The sequence below is a fragment of the Raphanus sativus genome, chromosome 9, assembly GCF_000801105.2.
Source record: "Raphanus sativus cultivar WK10039 chromosome 9, ASM80110v3, whole genome shotgun sequence".
In the NCBI taxonomy this organism is placed as follows: domain Eukaryota; kingdom Viridiplantae; phylum Streptophyta; class Magnoliopsida; order Brassicales; family Brassicaceae; genus Raphanus; species Raphanus sativus.
Genome location: NC_079519.1, coordinates 31249458 through 31269889, shown reverse-complemented (window position 1 = coordinate 31269889; position 20432 = coordinate 31249458). Strand labels below are relative to the sequence as shown.

General features: G+C 36.5%; 6 protein-coding genes across 8 annotated transcripts; 4 read left to right on the top strand and 2 right to left on the bottom strand.

Annotated features, from left to right (window-relative positions):
* The first annotated feature begins 531 nt into the window (after positions 1–531).
* Positions 532–2757, top strand: LOC108823519 (bifunctional L-3-cyanoalanine synthase/cysteine synthase D2-like). 2 transcript variants are annotated; one of them, XM_018596744.2, is made up of 10 exons: positions 532–626; positions 763–822; positions 923–1090; positions 1187–1450; positions 1530–1667; positions 1766–1817; positions 2063–2142; positions 2226–2285; positions 2370–2450; positions 2539–2757. In XM_018596744.2, the coding sequence occupies exons 2-10, from the start codon at positions 784–786 to the stop codon at positions 2626–2628; spliced, it is 972 nt and encodes a 323-aa protein (XP_018452246.1). In that variant the 5' UTR covers positions 532–626; positions 763–783; the 3' UTR covers positions 2629–2757. The 2 variants fall into 2 exon arrangements, with proteins under 2 accessions (XP_018452246.1, XP_018452245.1); XM_018596743.2 differs by having other exon boundaries at positions 543–626; positions 718–822.
* Positions 2758–2814: 57 nt separating this feature from the next.
* Positions 2815–4281, bottom strand: LOC108823520 (uncharacterized). Its single transcript, XM_018596746.2, has 5 exons — positions 4145–4281; positions 3798–4011; positions 3592–3683; positions 3408–3515; positions 2815–3173 (listed from the first exon to the last, which is right to left on the bottom strand). Exons 2-5 carry the CDS (start codon positions 3991–3993, stop codon positions 2985–2987), a joined length of 585 nt encoding a protein of 194 aa, XP_018452248.1. The 5' UTR covers positions 3994–4011; positions 4145–4281; the 3' UTR covers positions 2815–2984.
* Positions 4282–4932: 651 nt separating this feature from the next.
* Positions 4933–6125, top strand: LOC108826966 (late embryogenesis abundant protein 47-like). Its single transcript, XM_018600307.2, has 3 exons — positions 4933–5076; positions 5360–5641; positions 5931–6125. The coding sequence occupies exons 1-3, from the start codon at positions 4960–4962 to the stop codon at positions 6087–6089; spliced, it is 558 nt and encodes a 185-aa protein (XP_018455809.1). The 5' UTR covers positions 4933–4959; the 3' UTR covers positions 6090–6125.
* A 1419-nt stretch (positions 6126–7544) lies between these two features.
* On the top strand, positions 7545–10606 carry LOC108828556 (probable nucleolar protein 5-1). Its single transcript, XM_018602286.2, has 8 exons — positions 7545–7681; positions 8345–8444; positions 8531–8572; positions 8661–8840; positions 8925–9290; positions 9368–9865; positions 9950–10084; positions 10166–10606. Exons 2-8 carry the CDS (start codon positions 8367–8369, stop codon positions 10463–10465), a joined length of 1599 nt encoding a protein of 532 aa, XP_018457788.1. The 5' UTR covers positions 7545–7681; positions 8345–8366; the 3' UTR covers positions 10466–10606.
* A 2243-nt stretch (positions 10607–12849) lies between these two features.
* On the top strand, positions 12850–16941 carry LOC108828113 (sodium/hydrogen exchanger 1). 2 transcript variants are annotated; one of them, XM_056994074.1, is made up of 14 exons: positions 12850–12981; positions 13649–14012; positions 14091–14209; positions 14560–14657; positions 14729–14788; positions 14875–14921; positions 15001–15195; positions 15296–15342; positions 15435–15501; positions 15584–15684; positions 15764–16004; positions 16089–16151; positions 16239–16322; positions 16404–16941. In XM_056994074.1, exons 2-14 carry the CDS (start codon positions 13836–13838, stop codon positions 16740–16742), a joined length of 1638 nt encoding a protein of 545 aa, XP_056850054.1. In that variant the 5' UTR covers positions 12850–12981; positions 13649–13835; the 3' UTR covers positions 16743–16941. The 2 variants fall into 2 exon arrangements, with proteins under 2 accessions (XP_056850054.1, XP_018457186.1); XM_018601684.2 differs by having other exon boundaries at positions 12940–13096.
* A 285-nt stretch (positions 16942–17226) lies between these two features.
* On the bottom strand, positions 17227–19693 carry LOC108828114 (protein CANDIDATE G-PROTEIN COUPLED RECEPTOR 8). Its single transcript, XM_018601686.2, has 6 exons — positions 19288–19693; positions 18235–18426; positions 17971–18133; positions 17752–17854; positions 17580–17661; positions 17227–17514 (listed from the first exon to the last, which is right to left on the bottom strand). The coding sequence occupies exons 1-6, from the start codon at positions 19597–19599 to the stop codon at positions 17437–17439; spliced, it is 930 nt and encodes a 309-aa protein (XP_018457188.1). The 5' UTR covers positions 19600–19693; the 3' UTR covers positions 17227–17436.
* Positions 19694–20432: the final 739 nt, after the last annotated feature.

Below are 20432 nucleotides of genomic sequence, written 5' to 3'. Positions count from 1 at the left end.
ACAATTTCATTCCAAGAAAACGTAAAAGAATACGGTCATCATGGACCAAGAAATAAAAAAAACTGAAGTTGCAATTTTGTAATATTATCGGACCGTTGATTAGAATCCTATGAGATAAGGTAAGATTTTGTGATTTTATTAGTAAGACCATAAGGGGATTTATAAAACTTCTAAATAATAGTGTGAGATATTATCTTGACATTAAACAAGTACATCTCTGAGTGTGTTTTTTTTTGTTTTTGAACACCCATCTCTGAGTGCTAAGACGTTATTTTCAGTCTACGCAACATGACAGAAGACTTTTAGACGTTATTTTTTTTTTTTTTGAGCAAAGACGTTATTATTTTATCACTCATAATTATGCATGCCAAATCGTCTTCATACTTCATTCACATCGTGTAGTGTGCTGTGTGCACAGTGCACCTTAGGTCACGTCACATGTTACGTATTGAAAAACAAATCCTTTTAACCATATTATATATACACGTAATTATGATTATATTTATCGTACAACCACTATACTATTATAATATATCTCTGTAATAAATATACAGTCTGGTGGTTGATTTAGAGAATCATCGGCTCATTTTCTCTTCGTCACTGATACTATCCTTCGAACTATAAAGGTTTGACTTTATTTAATTTTTTGGTTATTTTTCGTTAATCCATTAAAACATGTAGTTGCGCTATGTTCCTGCTTCTTTCAATTTGTTTTAGAGGAAGATCGTTGGGTATTTTTGTGTCTTCTTTGAATCTCAGCAGGAGTTTTAAAGAGGGACCAATATGGAAGACCGTTGCATGATCAAGAACGATGTCGCTGAAGTAATAACTCTCTACTTTTGTGCGTGTGTTTTTCCCCTCGGAATCAATCTGCTTTCTAACATGTCTAAAAACATATACTCTGTTCTTGCATTTTGTACAGTTGATTGGTAACACACCAATGGTGTATCTGAACAAGGTTGTTGACGGTTGTGTAGCACGTATAGCCGCCAAGCTTGAGATGATGCAGCCTTGCTCTAGTGTCAAAGACAGAATCGCTTATAGTATGATCAAAGATGCAGAAGAGAAAGGATTGATCAAGCCTGGAGAGGTTTAATAGAAACAACTTTTAAAAAACCATATAATATAATCTATCTATTTCTATATCTCATTAATACTATAGTTTTATTGCTTGTTCTTGGTCTAGAGTACATTGATAGAGCCAACGGCTGGTAACACTGGGATCGGTTTAGCCTGCATAGGAGCAGCAAGAGGATATAAAGTAACACTTCTGATGCCTTCAACGATGAGCTTAGAGAGAAGAATCATTCTAAAAGCTTTAGGTGCAGAGCTTCATCTCACAGATATGAGCATAGGCATTAAAGGATTGTTGGAGAAAACCGAAGAGATACTAAACAAAACTCCTGGTGGTTTCGTTCCACAACAATTTGAGAACCCTGCAAACCCTGAGGTTTTCAAAGAAAAACATCAAGTCCCCTGTTCTTTGAGTACTCTCTTTCTCTCGCTCTCTAATGATTTGTTTCTTGCAGATTCATTACCAAACCACTGGTCCGGAGATATGGAGAGATTCAGCAGGGAAAGTAGATATTTTTGTTGCTGGTGTTGGAACTGGTGGAACGGTTACTGGAGTTGGGAAGTTTCTTAAGGAGATGAATAAAGACATCAAGGTGCAAAAACTTCACTAGTTCTTTGAAAACTAACCCTAGTATATCAGTTTTTTTCCCAAGAAAAGTATATAACCTTTTGTTACATTCTTGAGCAACAGGTTTGTGCTGTGGAACCTACAGAAAGTCCAGTACTCAGTGGAGGAGAACCAGGTGAGCCAAGAAGCATAGTTTCCTTTCTCTTCCCCGAGAGCTTTGCAGTTTTAAAAATCGGTTTAGACGGCACCTAGTCAGCAAACCGGATCTAAACAAATTTTTTTTTTTTAGAATGAGTTTTAAAAAAATTGGTTTAGGCATTTAAAAAAATCAGTCTAGGTGCCCCTCATAATCAATAATTCACATATAAAGCATACCACCTAGATTTCTTGAATTACCATTGTTGATTATAATATTTGTAGGTCGACATTTGATCCAAGGAATTGGTGCTGGTATCATACCAGCCAATTTGGATTTAACCATTGTTGATGAAATCATTCAAGTAAGTAGACGACATTCATCTACTTCCTTGAAGCTTGAAACAATGATTCTGCGACTTGCAATTTTTTTTTTTTTTTGATTCAGGTGACAGGTGAGGAAGCTATTGAAACAGCCAAGCTTCTTGCTCTCAAAGAAGGATTGTTGGTACACGTTCTGTTAACGTTCTTTACTCAGTGTATAAACTATGAAACATAGGAGTTTCTTGTGATCAGCGAGGTAATTTGGCAGGTGGGAATATCCTCTGGAGCAGCAGCAGCTGCTGCGTTGAAGGTTGCAAAGCGGCCAGAAAACGCTGGCAAACTCATTGCGGTATAGCTTTTTTTTTTCATCTCTCCGACTGACTATAAGCGTTTTGAGTTAGATTATTAAATTTTCCGGTTCTTGTCTGGTTTTGCAGGTAATTTTCCCCAGCGGAGGAGAACGTTATTTATCTACCAAACTGTTTGATTCTGTTAGATACGAAGCAGAGAATTTACAGATTCAGTGAGTGGCGATTCGGTTTTGGTACAAAGTGTTTGTACCAAGATTACAGTCTGGTTGTTCCTAATCATTGTAACATCTATAAACGTTAACTAATAAATGAACAACATCAATAAGACAGAACCTGTTTTATAAAGCGATCTTCTGTAGTGTGTGCATCAACAATGAACATAGAGAGGAGATATCTTCCAAGTGAATGAGAATCCAAAGCAGATTAGTATGTATAAAAACAGTAACACAACCTTCTGATGTTGTTTAAAAAGTTAAAAGAGTAACAATCAAAATAGTATTTATTTAAGTAATAAAACAAAACAAACCAAAACTGTTGAGATATTACACAACACCATTGGAACCTAAAACCGTTTAGTTCCTCTTGCCCTTGTTTTTTCTACTTGGAACTACCGTCCAGCCATCATCAGCTTTTGGTTCATCAACCGGCATGGCTTCTGGTAACCGGTTTGAGGATTGCTCAGATGCATCCACCATCATGTCTGTATCCTCCTCATTTTCATCATCGCTTTCCTCATCATCCTCATCGTTACCGTTTGAAACCTGCAATACCAAGAAAGCCTTCATTTCTAAGAAATGATCTTAACCAAACTACAAATGCATAACATTTTTGAAAAAACTCTCCCAATCACCAAAACTCTATAACTAATGAAATCAAGCAGACATGGATTACCAAAGGACTACTGGACATTAATGGAATCTAAACTGAATCTCATGCGTGTCTTCATTACAGCCGATATCTAGAGAGAATGTCTGAAAAAAAATACAGTTACAAACCTTGACAACTCTTGCACTAGTCTGAGAACTAGTTACCCTCAGTGTCTCAACCCTTTGGTAGTTGCCTTCAAGGCATTCATAATACAAATCTAGCAACGTCTCTGTCACCTTTCAGTAGCACAACACAGAAGGAAACACTATCAGTACCAACAAAAAAAGGGAATTAAACCAAAATTGTATATACCTCCTCGAGGCTTCCATCATCAGCCACAGTGTTAAGCTCATGAAGACCATTCTCTAGAATATCAGCTAACCCATCAAAACCCATCGTTGGATCTACAAGAAAGAGGAACACACGAGAGACAAGTGATCAGAAAGACATCATCTTTAATACAGGCTTTGGATAAAAATCGAAACTTTTTTAATGGAAATTATTAATAAAGATGAAACCTTTCAGATGGATGAAGTAATGAAGAACATTGGAAACGGTGCGTTCGGCTTTCTGATGAGAATCTCGGCCGCCCCAGCCGTTATCGACGGCGGCACGCATGGCAGTCCACCGTGAAAGTATCAAACCGATTCCTTCGTTTAAAACGGCTTGCTCCTCCGCCGTCAACATCGCTGGTCCACTGGGTCTCGAATCCATTCTTCTTCCTCCTTCTCTCTATGGATCAAACAACAACACTGAGATCGTTACTGAGCTGACAAATTCAAAATTCAGAACAGCAGAGACGAGAAAAGGCTGAAACTTTGTGAGATATGTGAAAGAGAGAGAGAGAGAGAACTAAAAGAAACACCTGTGAAACGCCGGCGAGACGGTGAGCGAAGCAGGTGGGGATCGGCGGAGTAAAAGGAAGTGATTGTTTCTTCTCTAGTGAAGCTGAAAACTTTGTTGAATGAAACCCTAATTAATACCCTAACCGGATTGTATCGACTACGCTAAACCGGCGGATAATATTAACTCGGTTTACTTTTTCCACACTCGATTTATTTGGTTTAGTCAAAACCGAATCAAATGTTATAACACTATATAGGTCTGGGCGTTTTTACGTTAACCCGAAGTACCTACCTAAACCCGAACCAAAAAAACTGTAACCGAATCCGAACTGCTATATAAAAATATCTAAATGGGACTTATGAGCTTAGTACTTTGGTGTTTGGTTATAATCCGAACCGAACCGAAATTCAAATTAGAATCCGATAATATATGAAATTAGTTAAATATACTAATGTTTTATATATTTTAAGATGATTTAGATATTTTAAAGTATTCAAAATATTTTTGTTGTTTGATTAATTTTTTAGCTAATTTAGATAGTTTACTTAATATTAAATTAGATTTGTAAATAATCAGGACCGATACCGAATGGGACACCTAACGCCCAGGTCTAACACTATATATGTATGTGTGGGATTTCTATATTGGCTAGTTAGAAGGGAGATTAGATAATGAGAGAGAGACAAGGAGAACCCCTTGTTCTGATTGTATAAGAGGATCACAGAATTGAATGGCTTATGCAAAACTATATAAAGTTTTTAAACATTACATATGTGTGTTGCGTGGTATACAAGGAACAGAGAGAATTTAGGTTTGAAAAAAAAAAAAAAAGAAATGAGCCAAGAACAGCTGGATAAGCCTATAACTTATGACGTAAAAGAAGAGGCCGAGAAGATCCCGGCGACGGAGGAAAAAGAGAAAGGTGTTGTCGCCGATGCCTCCGGTGAACAGGTCCATAAAAGTATCCGATGAGCTAAATCATGTGTTACATTTTGAAAAAAATATAAAAAATGAATAACTAGGAGACTCTTAGCTAATATGTACATTTTTCAAAAGTTAGATTCAAATATGTGTGTTTTAGAGTAGATTCTTCTTGTTGAACAAAAAAAAATAGATTCTTCTCAAAACTTTCGACATTTATGTGTTACATTCTAACATACTATATCGTATAATACCATCAAAACTAACTAAAATTGTTAAAAAATGGAATAAATATATAACCTCAAATCTGTAGGCGAAGGGAGAAGAAGTAAACGAGAAAAAGGTGGCAGCAAATCCACCGGCATCGGAAGGAACAATAACTATCGGAGAGGCTCTAGAGGCGGCGGTTCTCACGGCAGGGAATAAGCCGGTGGAGTGGAGTGATGCAGCCGCTATACAAGCGGCCGAGGTTAGAGCCACTGGACGGACCAACATCATGCCCGGTGGTGTTGCCGCTTCTGCTCAATCAGCTGCCACTCTCAATGCTAGAGCTAACTCCGACGACGACAAGACTACGCTCGCCGTTGTCCTCGCTGTGAGTAAAATGCTAATGCTCAAAATCGGTTATGGACACAACCGGATGAAACATGTGTTTTGGCTACAAACCCACAAATGTTAAAAGAACAATTATACATAGGTTAATGCAACTCCCAAATTAATTATCAAAAATGTTTATTAAGATTTTAACTTAAAAATAGTTGTGACCCCTAAATATCAGACCCTGCCAATGTCTTGATAGATTGATTGTGTACAGCTTTTACAGTTTGTGTGCGAGATCTGACCATGTTTGTTCTTTTTTTGGGGGGACACGATTGTTCTGAAAGGGAGCTAGAAGCAAGTTACCGTCAGACAAACCAGCCACAAGGAAAGATGCAGAGGGAGTGACAGGTGCAGAGATGAGGAACGATCCTCACCTCACTACTTTCCCAACCGGCGTGGCCGCCTCTGTAGCTGCAGCTGCTCGGATTAACCAAGCCAAGTGATAGCCATTCTTCTTTCTTGGGGCTTATGTAATTAAGTGTATCGAGTTGTCAAAGTATGTAAACTAACTTATATGTATATATGTTGATGTGTATAATAAGATTTTGAAGCTTCATTTTGATTGTACCCTAGCTGAAATAGAAGTAAGCCACATTAGTGTCAACGCATATCCAAGATTCAAAAAGATCAGAATGAAAGAGAAAGTTTAAAGCTATATCTATCAATGTCCAAAAGCTCAGCGTACTTTGGCTATAGTAATTTTCAAGTTGTTGTTTTTCTTGGTTTCACCCTTTTGCCGGAAACCCAAGCATTGTAAATAGTTCCTCCCAATATGAGTTGAATCCGAGTGGCGGAAGTTACAACCGCAAACCCTTTATCACTAGGCCAATTCAACGTTGGTTCAAGTTGTTGTTTTCTAGAGTGAAACCAACAAAAAAAACAATATACATGTTTTAACGAGTTTACAGACCACAAATGTAAGAGGAATACTATGTCCATTAATGTATCAAATGGTATAAAGTCTTGTTACATAAAGAGTAAGAATACTGTATTGTGTCATTAGGAACTTCAAAAGACTACAAAACAAAGCCATCAAAAACTCTTTTACTCTCATCTCTTTGAACAAATTAGTTTTTTTTAAATTTAACCAATTCTTTTAAATACGTGCTCATTTTAATATTCAAAATTTGTTTACTTTAATAAAATATTGATACAATTTCAAAAGAAAATTATAAAAGCTTCCAAATTCACAAACAAATTTTGAAAATTTTATAACTTAATACTAAATGTTAGGAATAAAATAAATAAGTTTTGCTTTGACGAAAATAAAATAAAACAACTAAGTTTTGGATGAAATTTAAAAATTTAGAAAACTTATTATTGAAGGAAAAATAAATAATTTTGTATTAATATTCAGAAAATAAATTAAATTTGATATTTAAAAGAAAACTAAGATTATTCACAATTCAGATTATTTTATTCCTAAAATTAAAATTAAAATATTATTTTATAATACTTGTTTTTGAATTTGAGATTTTTATATTTTTTATTTAAAACTTATCAATATTTTTTAATTAAAATGAATAAAATAATTAGTTGAAATATTAAATTAGGAAGCAAAAAGTTTGGGCGTTAAAGAACTCAACACAATTTAACTGGAGTATTTTTAGGGAATTTTACAAATAAAATATAGACATTATAACACTTTTATCACATTTCTATCATCTGCATATGTCTACTTATTATCTTCAGTTCTTTATTTTACTTGTCACGTTAAAATACAAATAGTACATTTTATTAACAAAATAAAAATGGGCCTGTTTTCATTCTCAACGAATTTATTTGTTGCATTACTTTCTTGGGTTGCCTACTATCCGACAGGATTCAACTTAATGGGCCGAGTTTGAGCTCAAAATGTTGGATTTTTAAAAACCCTAGGTTACAAAACCGCCACTTCGTATGAAAACGCCGCCGTATTGAGAATCTCCTACACTTATACAACCACTATAATACCCTGTTAAACCCTAGCAATCTCGCGGCTGCTCCTAGCTTCTTTCTCTCATTCGTACGCAGCTGTTCTTCGTAACCTCCCGAGGTACTGAATCTTTCTCGACCTCTCTCCTAATCATTGTTAATGCTAACATGGTTTCGAGTTCTTGATATTCGTTTAAGTATAGTTCTTGGTCATGATGATGAGGTTGTTGTGAAGCCTTAAAGTCGTGTTCTTTCTATCATGTTATTCCTTTTATTTTCTTGAAAATGATGATATGTAAACGAATAAAGATTTTCTTCTGTTAAAATTGTTTAATTACTAGCGCATTAGTATTGTATGTCTGAACTCGTGTTCTGCCTGCCTTGTTGTTCCTGTATTTTCATGAAGGTTTTATGTAAAATGTAAAACTAAGAAAAAGACAAAAGGAGTTTCTTTTAAAGTTTGTTTTCTTACCATTGCTCCCAAGACATTAGCTTTTTGTTGTTCTAATTAAACTCGTGTTCTGTCTATCTAGTTGTAAGTGTTATAATATGTCATCTAAGAACAAGAAAAAAACACTCTGTTTATTAATAGCTAATTAGCTTTAGTTCCCAGGTTATTAACTTTTTTTTTGTAGTTCTAAATGAACTTTTGTTCTGTCTATCTTGTAGTTCCTGTATTTTCATAAAGGTTATATTGACATGTAATAAACTAAGAAAAAGATTTTTTTTTTAAGTTTTACGTTCAGTTGATTTAAGTGTTTTACTTTCATCTTATTTTTTTCAGGCGTTGACTTGAAACTGCGAAAATGCTTCTACTGTTTGAGACGCCAGCTGGTTTCGCCGTTTTTAAAGTATTAGATGAAGGAAAGCTCTCCAATGTTGAGGTTACCATCTTCACCTACACAAGCTTCTTCATTTATTTTTGTTATATTTATCTAATCTATTCTGTTTGTGGACTTGTGTTTTGTAGGATTTGGGTAATGTGTTCTCCTCTGCAGATTCAGCCAGAAAGGTGACTCTTTTTTTTCTTTCTTTTAGATATATTTAGTCTCTGGCTTATCTGCGTAAAGCTTTCTCATAACGCTTTGGTGTTAGTACAGATGGTAAAGCTGAAAGCTTTTGACAAGTTTGACAACACCTCTGAAGCTCTCGAAGCTGTTGCCAAACTGCTTGAAGGAGCTCCAAGCAAGGGTCTCCGCAAGTTTCTGAAAGCAAACTGCCAAGGTGAAACCCTCGCCGTTGCCGATTCCAAGCTTGGAAACATCATCAAGGAGAAACTGGTTAGTGTAATTTTATCCGAATGTGCTGCTTACTCCCAAATATGAGTTGTGATTCTTACGGATTTTTTTCTTCACTCATCTTAGGGAATAAACTGTGTTCACAACAATGGTGTTATGGAGCTCTTGCGTGGTGTGAGAAGCCAGTTGTCCGAACTCATCTCCGGATTGGGAGATCAAGACTTGGCTCCGATGAGCTTGGGGTTGTCTCACAGCCTTGCGAGATATAAGCTGAAGTTCAGCTCTGACAAGGTTGATACTATGATCATCCAAGCGATTGGTCTGCTTGATGACCTTGACAAGGAGCTCAACACTTACGCCATGAGGGTTCGTGAGTGGTACGGCTGGCATTTTCCCGAGCTTGCCAAGATCATAAGTGACAACATCCTCTATGCTAAGTCTGTGAAGCTAATGGGAGACAGAATCAATGCAGCAAAGCTAGACTTCTCTGAGGTTAGACCTCTTTCTTAAGACTTTTCTTTTGCACTGAGTTTTTTGAAAATGAATTATAAATTTTTTTTATGTTATAGATATTGGCTGATGAAGTTGAAGCTGAGCTTAAAGAGGCTGCTGTGATATCCATGGGAACTGAAGTGAGTGACCTTGATTTGATGCACATCAGGGAACTCTGCGATCAGGTTCTGTCTCTTTCTGAGTACAGAGCTCAGCTTTACGACTACTTGAAGAGCAGGATGAACACGATTGCGCCGAACCTGACCAGCCTTGTTGGTGAGCTCGTTGGTGCTCGTCTGATCTCTCACGGTGGTAGTTTGTTGAACCTCTCGAAGCAGCCTGGGAGCACTATTCAGATTCTTGGAGCTGAGAAGGCTCTCTTCAGAGCTCTAAAGACCAAACACGCTACTCCTAAGTACGGTCTGATCTACCATGCATCTGTGGTTGGCCAAGCTGCGCCCAAGAACAAGGGTAAAATCTCGAGGTCGCTAGCTGCGAAAGCTGCGCTTGCTATCCGTTGTGATGCTCTTGGTGATGGGGAGGACAATAGTATGGGAGTTGAGAACCGTTTAAAGGTAACGAACGCTTCAATAGTTTCTTCTTTCATGTCAATCTGAACAACCGAGTTGAGAATGTGTTGTAATGTGTTATGGACACAGCTTGAAGCAAGGTTGAGAAGTCTGGAAGGGAAAGACGCAGGACGTCTCTCTGGCTCAGCTAAAGGCAAACCAAAGATTGAAGCTTATGACAAGGATAAGAAGGTGGGATCTGGTGGTCTGATCACTCCTGCTAAGGTCAGTTAAAACTTGTTTGTTTCTGTGAACTTTTGGAACTGTGTATTTTGTGGTACTGAGTTGGATTGTTATTTTGTGCAGACTTACAACACTGCTGCTGACTCTGTTACTGGACAAACTTCTAAAGCTGAGGAGAGTGTGAAGAAGGATAAAAAGAAGAAGAAGAAGGCTGAAGCAGAGGAGGAAGAAGCCAAGACTGAGGAACCATCTAAGAAGAAGTCAAAGAAGAAGAAGGCTGAAGTAGAGCCTGAGACCGAAGAGCCTAAGACTGAGGAACCTTCAAAGAAGAAGAAGAAGAGGAAGCATGAGGAAGAAGAAACTGAGATGCCTGCCAAGAAGAAGGAAAAGAAGGATAAGAAAAAGAAGAAGAGTGAGGCTTGAAGAGAGAGTTTATTGTCTTTTTGTTTTTGTTTCTTGCCCTTAGGTGTTATTTTGAAACTCTTAAGAACTGGTCATCGATTTGTAAGGCTTATTAGTTGTTTTCCCCAGAAACTTGCATTCCTAATGAATTTGATTAAAGTATGTAACTAGGTTCAACACAAGAATCTATTCCAGTTTCATCCGACTTGAACCGTTCCGACTGATCTTAGGTATAGACTTGACGATGGAGTTAGCTTTGTATACTTAGTGTCAACATGTTTCCGCATTGACCAAGTGGCACCAACCCTCGACCCCAACTTCCCGGATGTGTCAAAACTTTGTTCCTAACAAGCATCAAAATTCAGGGTAGAAGGTCTCACATACTCATTTTTCCCTCAGCAGGTTACAAATAATTACATTGTATACTTGGATGCAAGGTTCTAAAAATCAGTTTGCGGTGTCTAGGTAGTAACTGGGTTTTAGCCTAAACAATTTTTACCACTCAAATCAGTTTAAACAGTAACAAATTTATTAAAACCGGTTTAAATCGATTTAAATGTACTAAATTAATAAAATCCATACAAATTCTTAATTTATTATATTTTGTATATTTTTAAAAATAATATAAATTTCAATTCAAAATTTAAAATATTTTGTATAAATAATATATATATATATATATATATATATATATAGTAAATCGCTTAGATCATCTAGTGATTTCTTGAATATTGCTTGAATGCGTAGACGAGCATTTGTTCATGATCAGTAATTTGAAAAAAGAACTAAATACTTTATATTATAAGAATTTCGCCCTATTTATTTGACATCACATATTTTTCTTACAGAAATTTCATCTGACGCCCTTCAAATATAGGAAGAGTCAATTCATCTGTGAATGATAACCATGATAATGAAAACAATTTGTTTGTGGGACAACATTATTGATATATGCTTACGTGACTTGGTGTCGTTGATCGGCTGTGTTTAAGTATGTTAATATTATCCTTCTTTGTTTTCCTAGACTATAAATCATCTTTCTTGTTTGGCACTAATTTGCACGTTAATATTTAATTGTATATTATTTGGAATCATAACCAATATTAACGAAATTCATATATTTTATCGCTTTGGAAGACAATTGCTACGACGTGGTCAGACTTTCGTATGATTAGAATCAAGGCCATTGTAGGTCTTTTCTTAAGAAGACCATTGTATATTTGCCAATAATTAATCCATGTTGTATTTCAGAGGTGTATTCAATTTAACATTTAAAATGATTTAATTTTTAATGAAAATATTAAATGATTTCAATAGATAGATTTAGAGTTTTAAATGATTTGTATTAAAACTATATATGGTCATCTTTTACGTTTGTGTGTTTGCTCTAGCTTCTCATGTATTGGATCAATGTTTAAGAACATGACAAGTACGTTTATTTAAATATAGCTAATACTTGAAAAAATTGTCACTCGAACCATGTATATTAATTGTTAATTGTCGCCGGTACTTAGGTTTTGTGCAGGGCAGTGTTTACCATGAGAAGGGCATTTGTCTGCCCCCCACCCAAACTAGTGTATAATTTTATAGAGCCCCATGATTTCATAAAATTATTCCATAGAATTTAAACTATAGTTTTACTCACATCTCCGTATATCTGATTTTGAATTTGACTTCTGTTTCTAGATATGTATTTTATTCTAGTTTAGCTCATCTAAGTTTACAAAATCTAAATACTATTAAACAAGCTATGCAATCAGTTTATAACCAAGGATGGCTAGTGCAGCATATCTGATAATATCATTATTGAACAAGTGGGTAGCTTCATCAGATATGTTAAGATGATGATGGCATACAATTGTAAAAATATTAAGTAACCTTTAATGAAAAAAGTTCCATTCCATTTTCTTGTGTACATAAATAATTTTTTTTCTTACTTTAAAAAATATATTACTAAAATAAATATTAAAAAGAGAATTCATGATAAGAGTATCATTAGTTTGGAACATTGATATACAGTAGTGAGAAAGTATGGCTTATGATAAAATCCCATACATGATACATCTAAGACCATCATTATTGGTATCCTTTAAGGCATCCTTTAAGGGGGAGCACTAGGACCAAGGGAGAATAAATGGGAAAAAGCTCCTAACTAAGGGATGTTCCTTATGGTTTCATGATTAAAAAAAAAAGAACAAAAAAAAAAGAAAAGATTAGGGAGTTTTCATCATCCCACCAATAATGATGCTCTAAAGCTGTTTAGATCAGTGAAAGTAGTTTAAATCGACGGTCAATATTTGATCATTGTACTAGTTTGACCTGAAGAGAATAATACTCTCTGTTTCAGTTTCTCTTCTGTTCTGTCTATTTTTTTTTCTTCATCTCTACTGTGTTAATTAAGAAAATAATAATATTCTCTCTCTTGTTGACAAAAAAAAAAGATACCCTCTCTCTTTATCTCGCTGCTCAAAGCAGGACCGTACACGTCTCTCTCTCTCTCATTTGAATTTTGATTCGTATAAAAATCTCACAGTCGGGTACGTAATTTTGTGCTCTTTATTCCTCTAGATTTTTCTTTTGTTCTATTTCGTTAGAGACTCTCTCTCTATCTCCTTCCAATCGCTTAAGAATCAATCTCCAAAGCGCTTTCAGGTAACTTGTAAGCAATTCAAATTATTTTTGAAGTCGTGTGTTGTTTGTTGCTGGGAAACAAACTAAAAAAATCTGGGCTTTCAACCTAATTCATCATGTCATGCTTAGACATAGGGTTCTTACCAAAAATGGAAACTTTTTGTGAATATATGTTGGCGTACCGTTAATAGATAAGCCTTTTTTTTTGCTTTAAAGAGACTTTAGATTTTGGATTCACTTTTTTGAACACCCTTTGTGTTTTTTTATAATGTTTTCATGTATAAAAAAAAAGGTAAACCCTTTTACTCAAAGCTGATTCATTACAGCTTCAGCTTCCCTGATCTCTGCTTTGTCTCAGCTCTGTTCTTCCTTCTTCTCTAAACAAGCTTATCTTTTTTTTTTCCTATTCCTGCTACTTTTCTAATTTGTTTACAGATCATGTTTATAGATTATGCGTGTTATATAATAGTCTTATGAACAGAGGAAGATGAGAATCTAGAGTAATTACAAAGACAACAATTCACATGGATTTTGATTTCATTACACTAACATCCTTTGATACCGTTATTACAGGACTTTGTTTGAATGGACAGCACGGAAAGATACAATATTTCCGGTTTGCTGATCCATATCTGAATCTTGGACTTGTAATCTGTTCATGTCTGTGGAATAAATTTTGTTGTGTACATTGATCGGCGATAATAATAATCTTGGAGTGCAAGAGGAAATTGGTGGATCTATCTTATCTTATAAGAGGACAATGATGGCATCACTTTTGGATTCTTTGGTATCTAGAATGGCTTCATTTTCGGCCTCTGATCACGCCTCTGTTGTTTCACTCAATCTCTTTGTTGCACTTCTCTGTGCTTGTATTGTCCTTGGCCATCTTTTGGAGGAGAATCGATGGATGAACGAATCCATCACCGCCTTATTGATTGTAAGTGTCCACTTTGCATATTTATATATAAAATCACACATGTTTCCATGTTGAATGACGTTTTTTTTTGGGTTGCAGGGGCTGGCCACTGGTGTTGTCATTTTATTGATTAGTAATGGAAAAAGCTCACATCTTCTGGTCTTCAGTGAAGATCTTTTCTTCATTTATCTTTTGCCTCCCATTATATTCAATGCTGGGTCAGTTTTTTTTTTTTTTGCATCCATTTTAATCTTTTCCTCCTTGGTGGGATGATTTTTTTCTTTTTCTTGCATACATGTGATTATAGGTGGTATAAGTAGAAAACTTTAAAGATAATAAGAAAGTTTAGGTTCTGCTTCTATATAAACACATGTCAATATGTCATACATCAGCTTTTGTAGTAATTTGTGTTTGTTGAAAAGAGAGAGGGCTTCATGTGTTTGGTCAATTAGTTAGATTGATTCACGTGCACGTTGGTGGTCCTACCTTTGTCCTTGTCATGGATTTTACTCCTTTTCCAGATATTTCTCAGATGGATAAGATTATTTTCCATTGTTGTCTGTTTCAGGTTTCAAGTGAAAAAGAAACAGTTCTTCCGAAACTTCGTCACTATTATGCTTTTTGGTGCTATTGGAACTGTTATCTCTTGCACCGTCATAACTCTAGGTAACCTTACTTCCCATTTCGTTTGGCTGAAGTGCCCTTGAAAGCTGATTATCTGGTGTTGCTTGAAACAGGTGTAACGCAGTTCTTTAAGAAACTGGACATTGGAACCTTTGACTTGGGTGATTATCTTGGTAATGTCTCTGAACCAATGGCTTTACTTTAATCGTTTTTTCACTCCAGGGTACTTAAGTGTGTTTGCTGGTTTATTAATTTGCAGCAATTGGTGCTATCTTCGCTGCAACAGATTCAGTCTGCACACTGCAGGTAATGTGTTTACTCCGGTTACTGAAAGTACTTTACAAACACATAAACAAAATGGACCAATGGCTCTTGTTTGGTATAGGTTCTGAACCAAGATGAGACACCTTTGCTTTACAGTCTTGTATTCGGAGAAGGTGTTGTGAATGATGCCACATCGGTTGTTATCTTCAACGCAATTCAGAGCTTTGACCTCACCCACCTTAACCATGAAGCTGCTTTTCAACTTCTAGGCAACTTTTTCTACTTGTTTATCCTCAGCACCTTACTTGGTGTTGCGGTAAGTCCATTTTCTTCTCCTCTACCATTCTTTCTTGTCAAAATGCTATTTGCAATGCTCTTGTGTTCACACCCTTCGTGATTTCATTTTGCATTTGCAGACTGGTCTGATAAGTGCATATTGCATCAAAAAGCTATATTTTGGAAGGTATATTTTTCAGATTAATATATATGACTGTTTATTATCACTCTCCCTCCTGTTTGGTCTAAAGTAGATGTCTCCCACATGGCATGTCTCAGACACTCAACTGACAGAGAGGTTGCCCTCATGATGCTTATGGCGTATCTTTCTTATATGCTTGCTGAGGTTAGATTCTAGTTTCAAACACGACTTGCATTCAAAGAGACAAAGTATATACTGATATTATTATATCGTTTTGGCCTTGCAGCTTTTCGACTTGAGTGGTATTCTCACTGTGTTCTTCTGTGGGATTGTGATGTCTCATTACACCTGGCACAACGTAACCGAGAGCTCAAGAATCACCACCAAGTATGAAAAAACCTCCACTCAGTTCAAAAACACTTTGTATTGTGTACCCTCTCAATGCCTTATTTTACATGACACACAGGCACACCTTTGCCACTCTGTCGTTTCTTGCGGAGACATTCATCTTCTTGTACGTCGGAATGGATGCATTGGACATTGACAAGTGGAGATCAGTGAGTGACAGCCCGGGAACATCGGTGGCAGTGAGCTCAATCCTAATAGGTTTGCTCATGCTTGGAAGAGCAGCATTCGTCTTTCCCTTGTCGTTTCTTTCAAACTTAGGCAAGAAGAACCAAAGTGAAAAAATCGACTTCAAGATGCAAGTATGAATCATTCCTTGCTTGGTACTAATGGGTTCAAATAAATTCTTCTGGATCTCTCAGCTTGTTTATATATATATCCTCCAGGTTGTGATTTGGTGGTCTGGTCTTATGAGAGGTGCTGTATCAATGGCCCTTGCGTACAACAAGGTCTAAAAAGAAAAAAGAAAGATGTTCTTTATTTACTTAAACTCTCGATGAAGCTTTCAATGACACAACACTTGCTTGACATTGCAGTTTACAAGAGCTGGGAAAACGGATTTGCGCGGGAATGCAATCATGATCACCAGTACTATCACCGTCTGTCTTTTTAGCACAGTGGTAAGTTATCTCTTGATGTTCACCGAGTTAACATAAAACATATCCTTTAATATGATTAACTCTTGAATTGGTGTTTTTCAGGTGTTTGGTATGTTGACAAAACCACTCATAAGATTCCTTTTGCCGCACCAGAAAGCCACAACTAGCTTTTTATCTGATGGCAACAACACACCAAAGTCCATCCAGATCCCTCTGATAGATCAAGACTCGTTCATTGAGTTTGCAGGGAACCCCAATGTTCCTCGGCCAGACAGTATACGTGGCTTCTTGACACGGCCCACTAGGACAGTGCATTACTACTGGAGACAGTTTGATGACTCCTTCATGAGACCTGTTTTTGGAGGGCGTGGCTTTGTCCCTTTCGTCCCTGGTTCTCCAACGGAGAGAGACCCCCCTCCTACTGATCTCAGTAGAGCTTGATAGTATGTGTGCATTGTGTAATGTTTTTATATTTGTATTATTTGTTTGTGAGGGACAGAGAGCTGTCCCTACGTTTTGAGAGCAGTAAGCAAACTCTTTGAAAGTGTTCTGATTGCAATGTGTATTATTCAATGTATTTGTTTATTTGTAAAATTGAACAGAAAAAATTATACATTTGTTAATGTTTTTTTTTGAGCAATGTGTGTTTGAAATTTTGTTACTGGTTCGAGCTTGAACGGACCGGTTTGGAACGGTTTACCCACTAAATTGCTTCACCCATTCGTGTTTTTTTTTCCTTACCTCATAACTCATTGCTCAATTTGATGGGTTTGGAGGAAGAGTTGGGGATAACGATGGGGAAAGAAAGAGCTAAGGAGATTGCAACAGTCCAACACGCTGATGTACTCATTGAAGAACTCATCCAACAGAAAACCGCTTTAGTGTACATCTTTGCCCTAGTGTTTTATTGTATCAATCTTTGAACTACTACAAAAGCCTTCTTTCAGATTAATCAGTTTGAGGAACAGAGAAGAACCTTGATGTTACATGTTTTACTCGAAAGTACAGACACACACGTAGTACAGTCACATAACGCACAACTGAAAACTAAAGCCTTGAAAAAAGCGGCAATACATTGACTCCTACCGAACTTCTATTCACAGTTTCAGAAGATGAAGAAGCTACACTAAGAGTCCTATTCCCAGTCAGCATCGAAAAAGCCAGCATCCTTCATCTCTGAATAGTATACATTCTCCAAGTTCAGATCTTCTTCCTGCAGCAAAAGCCATTCACATGAGAATGAGAGCAAAAGAGAAGATGAATGATGGGGGTATTTACCTGGAAAAAGTCTGCGAGAAAAGTAATGTAAAGAAGAGGAAGGTATAACGCGTGGTAGCAGACACCCATGACCCCATACAACCTGCATTCATTTTTGAGTTAATTATTTTCCCCTTTAGTGTTAAAAATCTGGTAAAAAAAGAAGCAAGACGGTGTTAGATAGGTTTTCTACCAGAATCCAAAGTGAGCACCGTTTGCAGTAAACGCAGATGCAACTAGGTAGAGTCCGTACAAGGCGAACATGATGGTTATGTACTTGTAAAATGCAGGCCTTGCTGTCAAAAACAAGAAGATAAAGAAATATGAGAAATACAACTATAGAAGAAACCTGTGAAGAGCAGCCATTATGGGGCTAGTGTGAGTGAGAGTACACGAAGTCTGATCAACTTACCGGGTAATCTTTCTCTCCAGCCAGAGTTGTACATGAAAAATATCACCCCATAAACGCCAGTGAGTAAAAGCTTGTGAATGATCCATAATCCCCATTTGTACTTTTGTACATTCTCATTGTTGTCAATGAACAACGGCACACCAAACCCAAAGAGATAAAGCGCCTGCAATAATTACAAGGATCAAGGAGATGACAGAACCAACTTCAGCCAGCCATAACAACTCTAAAACTTGTTGCGATTTCAGAAGGTATAAGAGTAGATACCTTGAGAAGTAAATCGAGAGCAATAACAAACCCTGAGATTACGAAAGTTCTAGTTAATGCTTGTGCACCGCTTGCATAGTTTCCTTGGAAGAGAAACGCCACCAAGCTTACTTCCAGGAACAACATTCCAGATGTTGTGAACAAAGTCAACAGATTCCAAGCTACTTCCTTCCCAGGAGTGCATTCCCAACCCTAAGAACATGCCACACGCACACAAATTAACCAAACAGGAGGAAACACAAAACATTTACTATCAAATGATTACAGTTATGATCTTCCTAATAAACACCAATTCAGTTACTATCAAATGGTTACATGTATGTTACGTCCAAGTAGTAGAACTTCATCCTAAAATCAGCACATTCCCATCCCTAAAACATGCAAATCAACCAAACAGGAAAACACGATATACATGATATAATCAAACCAAAAGCTAAATGGATACAAGGTGACTGTGTATAACATATGATCCTCCTAATCCAATTACTATCAAATGATTACATGTATATTACTTCAAAGTAGTACATTTTCATCTTTAAGATCAGTGCCCAAGAACAGCTCAAGACTAAAACCTTTTTAAATTGGAGTTTCACCAGCCTAAAAAAAGTCTCTAACAAGCTCATCCAATGCAAGGTGACTGCGTAAATAACATATGATCACACTCCAATCCAAACACTATCAAATGATTACATGTATAATCCCTCAAAGTAGTATAGTCTCATCATAAGATCAGTGCCCATGACCTATTGAAGACCAAAAAAGTTTCTAAATTTGAGTCTCACCAAACCTAAAATAGTCAGAGTTTTAACAAGCTAGTCCAAATTCAATCAAAGTTCTGATCTTTTTCATTCAACTACAGTTATGAATCTTCCTAACAAAAACATCAACCCAACATGTAACTCCTTCCAAAGTAGTAAACTTTACCCTAAGCCCAAAAAAAAAGTTTCTAAATTTGAATTTCACCAACCCTAAACTACTCACTCTTGAACAAATCTTATCCAATTCGATCAAAAGTTGTAATCTTTTTCACTACCCAACAAACTGAATTCGAACCTGGAGACAGCACCAAGCAAGATTGAGCAAGCTAACGAGCCAGAGAGAGCCGTAGTAACCGATCATGATGAAAGATCTCCGATTATTCGAGAGCTTGGAGAAGCTCTTCTTCGCCTCGTACGCCAAGTAAGCGACGAAGAAGAGAGAAGCAGTGACGAGAACCGTGTTGTGTAGAAACCCATGGCACCTATCGACCCATCCTCCGCCGATAAACCCTCCGCCGCCGCCGCCATAGCCTTTGGCGGTTGAATTAGGGTTTAGCTGTGAAGAAATCAGGGAAGGTGACAACGGTAGTTCCTCGAGGAATCGCATTTCTCACCAATGGTGGGGGAATGAATCGGAAGAAGAGAGTGGCGGTTTTGGAAATTTTGGTGGAAGCTTGGGATGTGATTGCAACGTAGAAATGATTTTCTGACCAGAGGAGCGAAACAATGAGGTTTAAATTAGAAAATTATGATAGTTATTGGGCATTAACGTAATTATGATAACATAGAGGAGAGAAAACAGAATATTTAAAATACGACAGGAGAGCCTCTGTGGCATTGAGGAATACGCATCTGGTGACATGAGGTATTGAGGTGACATAAGAAATGTTATGATGTAATTATATTCTTCTGTATAAAATAGATCATTGTTTTTACACATTTATTATGATATAACAACTATTATAACTTTCTACCATTTTTATAGAAAAATCTTCTATAATGGTCATATTTGTAACATGCTATTTTTTTTTGTAGATTTGTTTTCAGTGATCTACATAAATGAGGTTTGTAACATTGGCACATTGCATAACTATGATTAGTGATTACTTCATTTTCTTAAACCAACATTATACATACATGTTTCCTGTTAGGGAAAAAATTAAAAAATAGGGAATACTTTCAGAAAATGCATGTTCCTTTATTTATTTATTTTAACAGTTCTCAGGAGTGAACTTAATAACATGCCATATTATTATTATTGGTTGGAATTTTAGTTTTCTCTTGCTCAGCATGCCACTACTAATAAGAAAACCCAGTCATTTATATGCATATAATGATACAGTTTTTGGGTTTGTAACAAAGAAAAGATTTATACCAGAAGATTGAATTGACATTTGAGATAAGAACGCCTGCATGTCATATGATTATTATGTAGCCCAT

Excerpts from the sequence above, each read along its gene's own strand:
- LOC108828113 (XM_056994074.1), top strand. The coding sequence starts at position 13,836 with ATGATGGCATCACTTTTGGATTCTTTGGTATCTAGAATGGCTTCATTT. Across the intron at positions 14,210-14,559 it reads CCCATTATATTCAATGCTGG|GTTTCAAGTGAAAAAGAAAC; the intron begins GTCAGTTTTTTT and ends TGTCTGTTTCAG. Across the intron at positions 14,922-15,000 it reads ATTCAGTCTGCACACTGCAG|GTTCTGAACCAAGATGAGAC; the intron begins GTAATGTGTTTA and ends TGTTTGGTATAG.
- LOC108826966 (XM_018600307.2), top strand. The coding sequence starts at position 4,960 with ATGAGCCAAGAACAGCTGGATAAGCCTATAACTTATGACGTAAAAGAA. Across the intron at positions 5,077-5,359 it reads CCGATGCCTCCGGTGAACAG|GCGAAGGGAGAAGAAGTAAA; the intron begins GTCCATAAAAGT and ends TCAAATCTGTAG. Across the intron at positions 5,642-5,930 it reads CGCTCGCCGTTGTCCTCGCT|GGAGCTAGAAGCAAGTTACC; the intron begins GTGAGTAAAATG and ends TTGTTCTGAAAG.
- LOC108828114 (XM_018601686.2), bottom strand. The coding sequence starts at position 19,599 with ATGCGATTCCTCGAGGAACTACCGTTGTCACCTTCCCTGATTTCTTCA. Across the intron at positions 18,427-19,287 it reads TTGCTTGGTGCTGTCTCCAG|GGTTGGGAATGCACTCCTGG; the intron begins GTTCGAATTCAG and ends GCATGTTCTTAG. Across the intron at positions 18,134-18,234 it reads CTCTCGATTTACTTCTCAAG|GCGCTTTATCTCTTTGGGTT; the intron begins GTATCTACTCTT and ends TAATTATTGCAG.
- LOC108828556 (XM_018602286.2), top strand. The coding sequence starts at position 8,367 with ATGCTTCTACTGTTTGAGACGCCAGCTGGTTTCGCCGTTTTTAAAGTA. Across the intron at positions 8,573-8,660 it reads CTGCAGATTCAGCCAGAAAG|ATGGTAAAGCTGAAAGCTTT; the intron begins GTGACTCTTTTT and ends GTGTTAGTACAG. Across the intron at positions 9,291-9,367 it reads CAAAGCTAGACTTCTCTGAG|ATATTGGCTGATGAAGTTGA; the intron begins GTTAGACCTCTT and ends TTTATGTTATAG.
- LOC108823519 (XM_018596744.2), top strand. The coding sequence starts at position 784 with ATGGAAGACCGTTGCATGATCAAGAACGATGTCGCTGAA. Across the intron at positions 1,668-1,765 it reads AGATGAATAAAGACATCAAG|GTTTGTGCTGTGGAACCTAC; the intron begins GTGCAAAAACTT and ends CTTGAGCAACAG. Across the intron at positions 2,143-2,225 it reads TTGTTGATGAAATCATTCAA|GTGACAGGTGAGGAAGCTAT; the intron begins GTAAGTAGACGA and ends TTTTTGATTCAG.
- LOC108823520 (XM_018596746.2), bottom strand. The coding sequence starts at position 3,993 with ATGGATTCGAGACCCAGTGGACCAGCGATGTTGACGGCGGAGGAGCAA. Across the intron at positions 3,684-3,797 it reads TTACTTCATCCATCTGAAAG|ATCCAACGATGGGTTTTGAT; the intron begins GTTTCATCTTTA and ends TCTTTCTTGTAG. Across the intron at positions 3,516-3,591 it reads ATGATGGAAGCCTCGAGGAG|GTGACAGAGACGTTGCTAGA; the intron begins GTATATACAATT and ends TGCTACTGAAAG.